Below are 11,271 nucleotides of genomic sequence, written 5' to 3' on the forward strand. Positions count from 1 at the left end.
GTTGATGGCATCCCCTTCCCCCCCCTTTTAAAAATAAATTGTATTGAAGACATATGAACACTCTTATTTCCTTTTAACTGCAAAGGAGGTGTGTTGAATGCCAACTCTATAAGTTAGGTGATTTGAGTTATCAGAAACTATGATTCGTCTTTTGAATATATGCTCCTATCTTTGCTAGTGAAAAAGAGGAACAGGTAGAAACTAGATACACTAATGTGAAAGATTTTCAGTATCTCCACGATCACTGTGTTAGCTTCTGTTAAGGAACCTGTTGAGGGACCTTTGCAGAAATCAATTCACGTTAAAAGTGTCACAGCAAACACTTTATGCCAAGTCAGTAAGCAGCGGTAACTGTGTGACTTAATTTTTTGTCGTAGTTCCCATGCAGACTAATGCAGCTGTTAAACACTGACAAAAGTTTTGTAAAACTACCTAAATACGCACAGCTAAGTGTGCCCTTTCCTAATCCACTACAGCTAACTTGAAACCAGGGACTATTTTTGAATACACTTATTCTTTCCAGAGGATATTACCTTGGATTTGTCTACACCAAGTTTGGTTTCCCGCCATTCTGTCTCCATCCACTCTGCTCCTTTAGTCTTGGCTGACTTTAGAAACTCTGTCATCATCAAGTTCTTGCATGGCAGTTCTCTTCTTCAGATCCCTAACGAATAAATACAGGTCTCAGTACAGACCCGCAGATACTCAGTCCACAACTTCTTGTTTTGCAAAATTAAATCATTCTTTCAGAATCACCTCACTATGATAATTAACTAGATTTAAAACTAAATTGCTTTTTTAAAAAAAAACAAACAAATGAGACACTTAAATATGCTGGCACAGGACCAGTAGAGCTTTCATTACCTTTTAACACGTACTACTACCCCTTCTTCAGAAGAGGGTGTCTCCTTTTAGTGATCTCCCTTTGCCACACATTCACTGACAAATGCCATGGTTCATGGGTCCCAGTCTGTGGGTCTTGCGAGGCCTAAGATCAATGGAGGCTAACACCATTCTCCCATCACTGAGCTTTCTTGAAGCTCAGTAGTGAGATTATTCAGGTACCTATATAGACTGGGAGAAGATCTCCTTGAGAGCAGCCCTGCGGAGAAGGACTCGGGGTCCTGGTGGACAAGAAGCTGGACATGAGCCTGCAATGTGCGCTTGCAGCCCGCAAAGCCAACTGTGTTTTGGGCTGCATTAAAAAAGGGGTGGCCAGCAGGGAGAGGGAGGTGATTGTGCCCCTCTACTCGGCTCTTGTGAGGCCCCATCTGCAGTACTGTGTCCAGGCCTGGGGCCCCCAGCACAGGAAGGACGTGGAGCTCTTGGAGCGGGTGCAGAGGAGGGCCACTAAGATGCTCAGAGGGCTGGAGCACCTCTCCCGTGAGGAAAGGTTGAGGGAACTGGGCTTGTTTAGCTTGGAGAAGAGAAGGCTCCGGGGAGACCTCATTGCGGCCTGCCAGTACTTGAAGGGAGCCTATAAACAGGAGGGGGAACGCCTGTTTACAGGGGTTGATAATGACAGGACGAGGGGGAATGGTTTTAAACTAAGAGAGGGGAAATTTAGGTTGGATATTAGGAGGAAATTTTTCACCCAGAGGGTGGTGAGGCACTGGAACAGGTTGCCCAGAGAAGCTGTGGATGCCCCATCCCTGGAGGCATTCAGGACCAGGCTGGATGGGGCCCTGGACAGCCTGCTCTACTGGTTGGCAACCCTGCTCACAGCAGGGGAGTTGAACCTAGATGATCTTTAAGATCCGTTTCAACCCAGGCCCTTCTATGATTATGAAAGACCTATTTAATCTCAGTCTGGCTCTGACTTCAGCACAATTTTCTAAACAAGTAATTTTGTAAATTTTACAGTAAGTTCTCTGATTTCTCAACATTTCGTACAAGTTTACAAGATTTATTTCATACAAGATTACATCTTTTCACCTGCACCTTTTCTAAAGGAATTCTAGACTTGGTGCTGAACTGAAAATCCTGGAGCTCCCTGCTAAACTGAACAGCAGGTGGACGACAAGCAGCTGAAGCACATGTTGTTTCTCACTGAAGTACTTCAGACATGACCAGCAGGATGGCACAGATGGCAGAAATAAAATTCAAGTCCACTCTCTGGATTCTTTGGAGTGACTATCAAAGAGGCCATCTAGCACAGTAGTCACAGTGAGCTTTAGAGTACGGATATCCATAAGACACACTGGCTCACTTCACACAAACTAGATGCAGATACAAAGTCTGAGGGAGAAGCAGTTAAGTTCTCTCTTCATCACCCTGAGCATTTTGATTTCTAAGCTTATACTTTTATTCTGCACACATTCAACCACCATATCAAAGTTGATTAACCACCAAGGGGATGACTTGTCCATCTGTAACAAGATCACATGCACAGCTAAGGAAGTTCTTGAGAAGATCACAAATCTTTCTGCTAGATTCTGATCATCTTGCTTATTCCTTGCAGTGGTCAGTGGAAAAACCCAAAACCCCATTTGGGCAGTCTCACATTCTGCTTTTGCAGGATTTCTTTGTGAACTGTGATTTCTTCCACCCTCCCTCTTTAACTATCCAGACAAGCTTAATGCTGGTCCCACTGGAAATATGCACATTTTTAAATGCAAACACCTGCAATGTTCTACTTGTATTTTCCAGGAAAAAAAGGCTTTGTTTCAAACCAAAATGATTAAGAAGATACAAATAACAAAATATCTGTCCCAAGGCATCAAAAGACCCTGCAACTACTCAGCAGTTAGTTTCTACTGAAATCCCACCAGTCTTCTTATTTCTTGATAGATGGGGGCAGCCAGTTCTTTGGCTTTCTGCGCTCCATCCTCTAAAACCTTGATCAGATGGGATTTGTCTTCCTGGAGTTTCTTGATTTCATTCCTGATAGGTGCAAATTTTTGAATAACCGACTCTGCTACCACCATTTTGTAGTGAGCAGTGTCAAGACCAGCAGATTGGTGCAGCACTTCTTTTATGCTAAGCCCTGTTACTGCAGCATGAATGGACACCAGATTGGAGACACCAGGGCGACCGTCTGGGTCGTAGGTCACCTCAGAGGTAAAGTCAGTCACAGCTTTGCGGAATTTCAGCACTATTTCATCAGGGCTGTCCGCTATGTTAACAGTAGCTAACTTCTGTGGGTCTGACTTGGACATCTTCACTGTTGGATCTCTGAGGGATTTTATTTTCTTTGTTGTACCTTAAAAAAAAAAAAAAAAGGAATAATTATGAACACACAGACACGCAGACAATTGTTTCTTTTGACAATTTGTTTCAATTGACACTTTGTAGTTGACTAAATTCTCTGTTTATCCTTGCTTAAAAATGAGTTGTGAGCACAATCATGTACACTCCTATCTAGTCCTTATGCCCTCCCTGTCCTTCTAAGCTACTTTTCTCCTTCCATAAGCTAAATGAAAACCTGCTCCATTTCTCATCTCCTCGCTAAGCAGAACTTCTGCTGGGACACTTCCTAACATTTTTTGTGACCACATGCAGATTTTCCCCCAAAACTCTCTCCTCCCTTGTATTCCTGGCACTGGGAACAAGTTACCCAGAGAGCATGGACTGTTATGGTTCTGTAACAGGGGAGAAGCAGGTCAAACCCGCTGGTAAAAAAGAACGGCAGAACAGTTAGTGTCCTTACTTTCGGAGGCTGTTCCACCTAAAGTCTCCCAAATATCAACAAAGACAGTTATTAAAAGTTCCCTAACTGAACACTAACCAGCTCAGTTAGAGGGAAAGCACTGTTAAGATAAGAGAGGTGTGGGTACTGTACAAACTACTAAGATATATGCGTGTACATGAAATAGAATAGTAGCATTAGGGAAATACTGCAAAGTACTTTCTTTAACAGCATCAACCCAGATTATTTCAGTCCGAAACATCATTCATGGGGTACATGAAGTACCACTGATCTAGAAAGTACTCATACCACTTGTTTTTAGACACCAAATACAGCCAACAAAATCACCCGCATATTCCTCATAGACAGCCTGTGTACTCAGTGAAAGGATAAATGTTCTTCCAGGGTACAATTCAGACTGCCTGAGAAAATGCTCTGTTCTGAATCGCCTTCTGAAGGAGTCTGTCTCTTTTCTGTAAATTTGAAGGAGTACAGGTACCCTAACTACCTACACCTAGTGAGTCTGAATAGGTCCCCAACTCCTCCATTCACCTAGGATATTTCATTGGTTTGCACATACTTGTGCACTTACGAAGGTACGCTTTTTACGAGGAAAGCAAAAAGTTCTTTTCCTCTCCTCACTCCCTGCTGCCTCCCTCAAATCCAGCTTTTTATTTCCTGGGAAACAGTTTCACCTGCATCATAGGCTACACTCAGCTCCTCATTACAGTTCTTAATTGTTCATTAAAAACTGCACAGCTTGCAATACCTAGTATTATCTAAGCTCCACTCTGGGTCTAACACCATTTTTGTCACCGAGGCTTGAAAACTGAGAAAGAAAAGACAAACAGTAATAAACCTAAGGTGAGAGCTCCTTGCCCTTTTGGGGGCGAAGGTCTCTGCTGTGCATTCCTCTACATTACTTACAACAAAGATGCAATGCTTCAGCCTTGCCCAATTCTTCACATTTTTGTCACTGAGGCTTGAAAATTGAGAAAGGTTTATTACTGTTTGTCTTTTCTAAGGTGAGAGCTCCTTGCCCTTTTGGGGGCGAAGGTCTCTGCTGTGCATTCCTCTACATTACTTACAACAAAGATGCAATGCTTCAGCCTTGCCCAATTCTTCACATTTCTTAACAAACACGCCATTTGTGCCATCCGACTCCTCCTTACCCCCCCTGCCTATGACCTTACAGCTCAAAAATGGCTGAGATTTTCCTCGTAAGCCTCCCTTAGCCTAACATCAAAACCGGAAAGTCTAAGCTCTGTAAGAGACCCTTACTGAAATATGCAAGTATATACTAAACACACTTGAAAGATTTTTAAGCACTGTAGCAATAAACCTGCAAGCAGTTTAGCATGCTTAATGCAAACATCTACCACTCGACATTGAAGAATTCTACTTGCTAAAGGCCTCTTGTCTTGTTTCTTACGTGTCTCCTAAACTAGCAACATGGAGCAGAGACCCTACTCTTAAAAGGACCAATACTTGAAGAGCAAGGCTGACTGGCAGCAGCAGAATGCATCTGGCCCCCTGGACCAGAATACCAGACGTTGCATACATTCCTCTACCGGGGATTTGTAAAGCCTTACGTCTATCTTGGGAGTTCAGTTTCACAGCCTCTAGCCTCTTCTTGTCAGTTTTTAATTTTCCGCTCCCTTTTCTTGGTCCCTGAAACTATTTCCACAATATCTAAATCCATCTTCAACCTTGAAGTGCAGTTAAGGGGGAAGAAAAAAAAATAACCAAGACCAGCTCACTTAAAATGGCTTTGGGCACAGGAAAGAATTCTCCGTACTTCTTGTTGAAATGCTGTGCTATATCTTGGGCTAGTTCCAGGTGCAGGACTTGATCTTCTCCAACAGGAACATGTGTCGACCTTTTAATAAAAGACAGATACAGGAAACTCAGCAAAGCTCTCCAGTTCTGCTGAAATGTTACTCAAAACTGTCACAGCTTCTGCCATGAGTGAGGGTCAGATAGAGCCAAACACTCAGTCCCACTGAGATATAGGTGCTGTGGGAACAAGATCCCAAAATCACTGTATCCCAGGATGAGTTTGCTTTTTGTGCTGAAATGAAGCACATTTGCAGGGGCAAAAACAGCCCTTTGTGAAAACATATATGGTAAAGATACCGGTAAGGGCAAATCATTAAACTCAGCTCAAGGAAAGGGTTCTGTAGTATCTCCTGCTGTCTCTTTAGAGATCAAAGAGCACATGTTACAGTGTGTGAACAAAGTAAGAAAGATCTGCAAGGCACAAAGCACAAGCACCTTGCCTTCTTAAGTGTCAGGAAAACACAACTTGTTGAGAAGTTAGTACTATGGATTTATCAAGGGAAGGAAAGAAGAGACTGGTTCTTCCTCATAGGTCATCATCATATAAATATCATGTGGACCAGTGTCTCTACTGCCACAAGTGTTATCATTCACAGATTAGAACTATTAGGATCAAAGGATCATTTGATCTTCTGTATTGAACGCAATAGCTTCAATGCAGTCCTGGAGGAAAACACAATCTGCATCAGAGGACACGAAGAGGTGAAGAATCCATTACTTCCCCTGGTGATTCTTTCCCACAGTTAATCATGCTTGCTAAAAATGTATGATTCTTTTAGATGAGGCAGACTTGAAGTCTTGCCAGCTTTTGATTACTCTCCCCTCCCCCAGCAGATTTTTTTTTTTTTTCCTGAGGCTTGTGGGGTATTCAGCTCTGAATCCTGGATATGTTCCAGCGTAAGAAAGTTCACTATGCATGTTTTAAGTTCCCAGAAAATTTCATTTCAACACGGTACTCCTTCCTTCCGATTCTGAATTACCGGGCTGACATCCAGGTACCAATTAGTCCACCTTTATTCCCCTCCAAACAGTCAGCAAGGCAACCTAAAAGCAGTTACAGTAGCCAATAGGAAATCACAGTGGCCTACAACTAACAGAAAGAAAATCAGTTACCATAATCAATACACTTTAAGTAGGTCAAAAGAAATGTTTCCATATGCCAAAATGGTTCCATATTCACAAAGTTTGCCACTAAACAGAAAACATATTGTCTTTATAAATGCTCTGCATGATTCTTTACCTTTTTCCTTGCCTTTTTAAAATATTTCTGTCCTGGTGCTACTTTTATTCCTTTCTGTCATATATTTACCTTCCGTCCATTTTCCTGTCTCTTTGATCCTTGGTTCATTCTTAGTACTGTTTCTTCCCCTCCTCCAGCTTTTAACTCTTCTTCATGACTGCTGCTCCCTTCCTGTATTTCCTTTTCTCCCTGATTCTTGTCCCCTATATTATGTTTTACATTAAAACATTTCTTATTAAAGATATTATATTAAATTTCTTCAAAGAGATATTGTTTCTCTTTCACTTCCTTGTTTTGTGCTCTGTCCGGACAGTCTGCTGTTAATACACACGGTAGCAAACAAACCAGAGGCTTCACTAAAGAGTGATGAATCACATTATTTTATCAGAGATGGAGGAGACATATGTAGTTGAGCTCAATCAAAACAAGGAGTCTTCTGATAAAGTTGTCTAAATTTCACCCTTAAATACTGCTTGACAATCAAATGGGACTCGCTGCTTAGAAGATTATTTTAATATTCAAATTCATTCTGACTTTTGCTTGCTTCCCATTATTTTTAGTTAAAAATCAAGTGAATTAGAAATATCATCTACAGGTCTTCCAACATTACTGTTTTCCCCTACTAATGATCACTTAGTATTACATCTCTCTAGATACATATCTCTGGGTTAACAACCGGGTAATCTTGGTTACTCTGTCCTCATAGTTCTGTATTACTTCTGTCCCAATAAATATTCACAACTGCGCTTCAGAACAATTCAACAAAGTATATACACTCGGAACATAAAAATAATTCATTGCAGTGACTCTAACATTTACTTATTCAGACAGTTTAAAACATATTATGAAATACAACCAGTCATAATAACGCACTTACAAGTTCTATCACCTCGGCCACAAACTTAGCCATGCTGAGTCACCACTCCCTCACTCGGGCATATTTCCATTGCAGCACATAGTACACCACAGAGAAAATGGAACTAGCCCAGGTACCACAAGGTGCAGTAAATGACTCACTTCTTCAGTGAATCCCACACTAATATGGGAACCCTCTTTACAGCCAGCTTAAGTATCTCTACAGTACACTGCATAAAATAAAGCATAACTACTTAAAAAAAGTATATGTATGTGTTTGACTATGTAATACGTATAATTAAATATCAATGTGTTATAATTCCCTACGAATTGTTCTGAAGCGACCAGCTTTTTTTCTTTACAACTGTATCAGTTACTTTCAAACCAGGCTAGTTTTCAACCACTCACTTGAGAGGTAAAAAGCTGTCATCCATTTCCAGTCTTCTGATCTAATCACACCCAGCTCCCTCACTTAATAAGTTAGCATGTTGACCTGATGATCATTCATTCTAATGCAGCTGAACAGACATTGCCCATGGGCTCACATTCTGCCTCTTACTTGTATAGCAAAATATCTGCTGCTTGAAGCACTGGATAAGTCAACAAACCCACAGTCCCTTCATTATTCTGGCTGGCACGCTTCATCTGTTTGCAAAAGAAAAACAGAGACGAATCACACTTTCGGTTAATGATGTCAAAGTCTGTGATTTTAATTAATTAGAATTCCAGCTAATTTGAGTAACTTATTGTGTAACTCCAGAGAAAAGTGTGTAATGTAAAATCCGCTCCTTGTGAATAAACACATCTCATTTTATGTCCTATATTTTTAATTCCCCTACACTGTTCTGATATTACAGTGAGGAGAAAACATAAGCTTGTGTTTTCTTTCTGTTTGTGATCTTACTAACAAAAATTATTACAAACACAAAACAAGCAGGCTGGGTTATTACACTTATTATTGATAAAGCCTGCTTTTTAAACAGAATTTTCAGCAGTAAATTTTGGAAACACTTTACAATAGAGATATAAAAAGTCATTAATACCTGTTTCACAGAAAAGAGATCAAGATGTAGTGACCAAACACAGTCACCAGGCGCATCAGTGACAGCTGGGGAAGAACCCATAACTACAGAGACAGAGTCCAGCATTCTCTCCATTAATTCATGCTGTTCCCCACAGTCCACCCACTGTTCTGAAGTCCCTTTACCGCTCTAGGATATGGATCACTTAAACCAAGACAGTTAGGCTACAGATACTCATTCTGTTCTAGCAATGGCATATCTAGTTTTTGCTTTTAACAATAATTAAACACACTAAACCCCTTAAAATCTTAATTATTTAATTAAGACTATTCAAGTATCTTCAGATTTTTCTCACCCTCTCATACAGATCCTGTCTTCCATCTACACCTTTAAGTGCCTAGGGTTCAGGGGACCTAATCTGCAAAGCCTAGCACCTGTAACACCTATCCGTAGATTTGGAAAGTCTATCCAGTCAAAGTTGGATTTAAGAGCTTAACTTTAGAACCTCAGGCTTGAAAAGGTTGGCTTTAATCTGTGCAATGCATTAAGGCTGGTTGCTGTATTTAAGTTTTACTGTTTTTATTTAATTAAGAAGAAAAACAGGAAAAAAGAAAACATCTGGAGGTATTTAAGACTGCTCTGAACCCTGGAAGCCAAAGTGCTCTTAAGATTTTTTTTTTCTCCTTTTTGATACTTCTCTCTCCTGCTTTTTGGTTTTTCTGCTCACTAAATGCCAAAACAAAATACAAGGAAATTAAATGCAAGAACTCAGTTGATGCAGTCATGCTGATGCAGTACCAAGATTAAGAAGATGAACATTTGAAACTTGTAAAGGCAAACATTTAAGATGTATTAACTTTATCACTCAGCACGTTTTTAATATTTATCATCTATATTCCTCTTCTAACATACGCTTCTTCTGCATCCTCTTCCATAAAAATCTACAGAACAGCCACTCTTCATGGTAGAAAAAGAAAAGCTGTTTATGGAACTCCTTTATCAGCAAGGCTTAAGGTTTTCACTGCAAATATCTTGTAGTTGTTTTACATTATTAAATAAGTGTTGAAATAACTCCAAACATTCTAGCAAAATCACCCTAACAACACTAAACAACCCTCCTATTTAGTACAGTTTCTGCAAGTCTCTGCCAAAAATATTATCTTGTAGCTTCCAGCAGGAAAAAAATGTTCACTAAAAGCAACAGACCTGGAAAGATACATTTTCTTCCTTCCACCATAGAACTAGAGATTATTTAAACCTGAAGCAAATATAACCAAGATACAATTGGTACTTCTCAGATGACAAGTATTTCAAGGACCGCAGTTCAACTTAATCCCTATACATTTCCTTTGAATTTATGAAACTATCTGTACCTTCCACTGGGGCAAGCGTAGGACACGTGGCACGTTAGTTAAGCACCCAAGAATCCAGGCAAGTTCTGCATGCTCAGGAACCTGGAAGTACAAAGTCAGAAAATATTTTGATCTTCTGCATTTACACACATATTTTCTCAAAAACAATACAGATAAATTGTATCAGAGGCGAGAAAAACATTTATTTTTGTCTATGGCTTTTTCAGTAAGGTCAAGTGACAAGTTAATGGAAAGTTTTTGGACCCTGCATGGATTGAATGGGCTATGCTTAAGCAGCATAGCAAGGTTCTCGATCCTGTCCACTCACATTCTAAAGAAGAAAGAAAACACTTCAGCAATAACAGAGTTGAACTCCTGTGTAAACTAACCAACTTCTGGCTGCTATACCACAACCTTCCCCCACCCTGAGATAATATGCTAATAGTTACAAAACCTCTTTACCTTTCTCAGTTTCAGTAAGTTACCTAAGCTTCATTCTTCTGCATCAGGGCCCTAAATGCACTAATTTCCCTTAATTGCCCTGACCAGCCTCACATGAACCCTCCAGCCATATACGCTCTGCCCATGGTCCCAAGAGCCCCATTTAAGCTCAGGTCAGGCTCCTCCAGTCCTTGCCCAAGCCATGTTACAGTGCAGTATGTCTGGCAGTGTAACTTCATGCCCTTCACAGAAGCTCGAGCTAATAGCCAGGGAACAAGAAGAGCTGGGCTGCTCCACGAGGCTGTCACTGCAGACAGCCACAAGCCAGGCAGGAGCAGTTGCCTAAATGACCAGGACAACGTGCTGCAGTGTTTAATTGGGGAAGGGGTGGTGATGTGACAGTCTGGTGATCATCAGACAGGGCAAGGTAATTAGTCACATCTGAGGTCAATCCAGGAAGCCCAGTGAGAAAATCTGGGCAGCAGGGACAGAGTTGAGCACAGGTACACTAAGATGTACCTTAGGGGCAGACTGGGGGCTTGAAAGAACAAGGTGATCTCTATTATGCTCCTTTGCTTACATGTTTGATTCACTCTTTTCAATATTGTCAGGTTTGGATGTTTAAGAGCATGCTAACCATCTCAAAGATGTTCAAAGCTTCATGCTTGCAACATGATATAACAACCCAGATGGAAGGCAGTAAAAAGTGTTTGTTAACAAGGAAGAATTACTAGCATTGTTAATGGCAGTTCCTTTGTTGTCACATTTTAAATACAGTAACTTCCTAGCTAACAGTCATTAGACTATTTTGGTTGTCAATGTTGTATAGAGGTATCTGACCTCATGACAACAGCTATGTGGTTAGAGATATGAAATACTTCAGGTTGATTCTCT

General features: G+C 40.7%; 1 protein-coding gene across 1 annotated transcript; it reads right to left on the reverse strand.

The window, feature by feature from the left end:
* Nucleotides 1-2,753: 2,753 nt before the first annotated feature.
* Nucleotides 2,754-10,038, reverse strand: WARS2 (tryptophanyl tRNA synthetase 2, mitochondrial; the record flags this gene model as incomplete). The annotated part of the gene is made up of 4 exons (XM_010085488.1): nucleotides 2,754-3,202; nucleotides 5,389-5,507; nucleotides 8,122-8,207; nucleotides 9,958-10,038. Coding segments are annotated over 4 exons (735 nt in total), but the record flags the coding sequence as incomplete, so codon positions are not given.
* Nucleotides 10,039-11,271: the final 1,233 nt, after the last annotated feature.

Source organism: Pterocles gutturalis, unplaced genomic scaffold, assembly GCF_000699245.1.
Source record: "Pterocles gutturalis isolate BGI_N339 unplaced genomic scaffold, ASM69924v1 scaffold7890, whole genome shotgun sequence".
Taxonomy (NCBI): Eukaryota; Metazoa; Chordata; class Aves; order Pterocliformes; family Pteroclidae; genus Pterocles; species Pterocles gutturalis.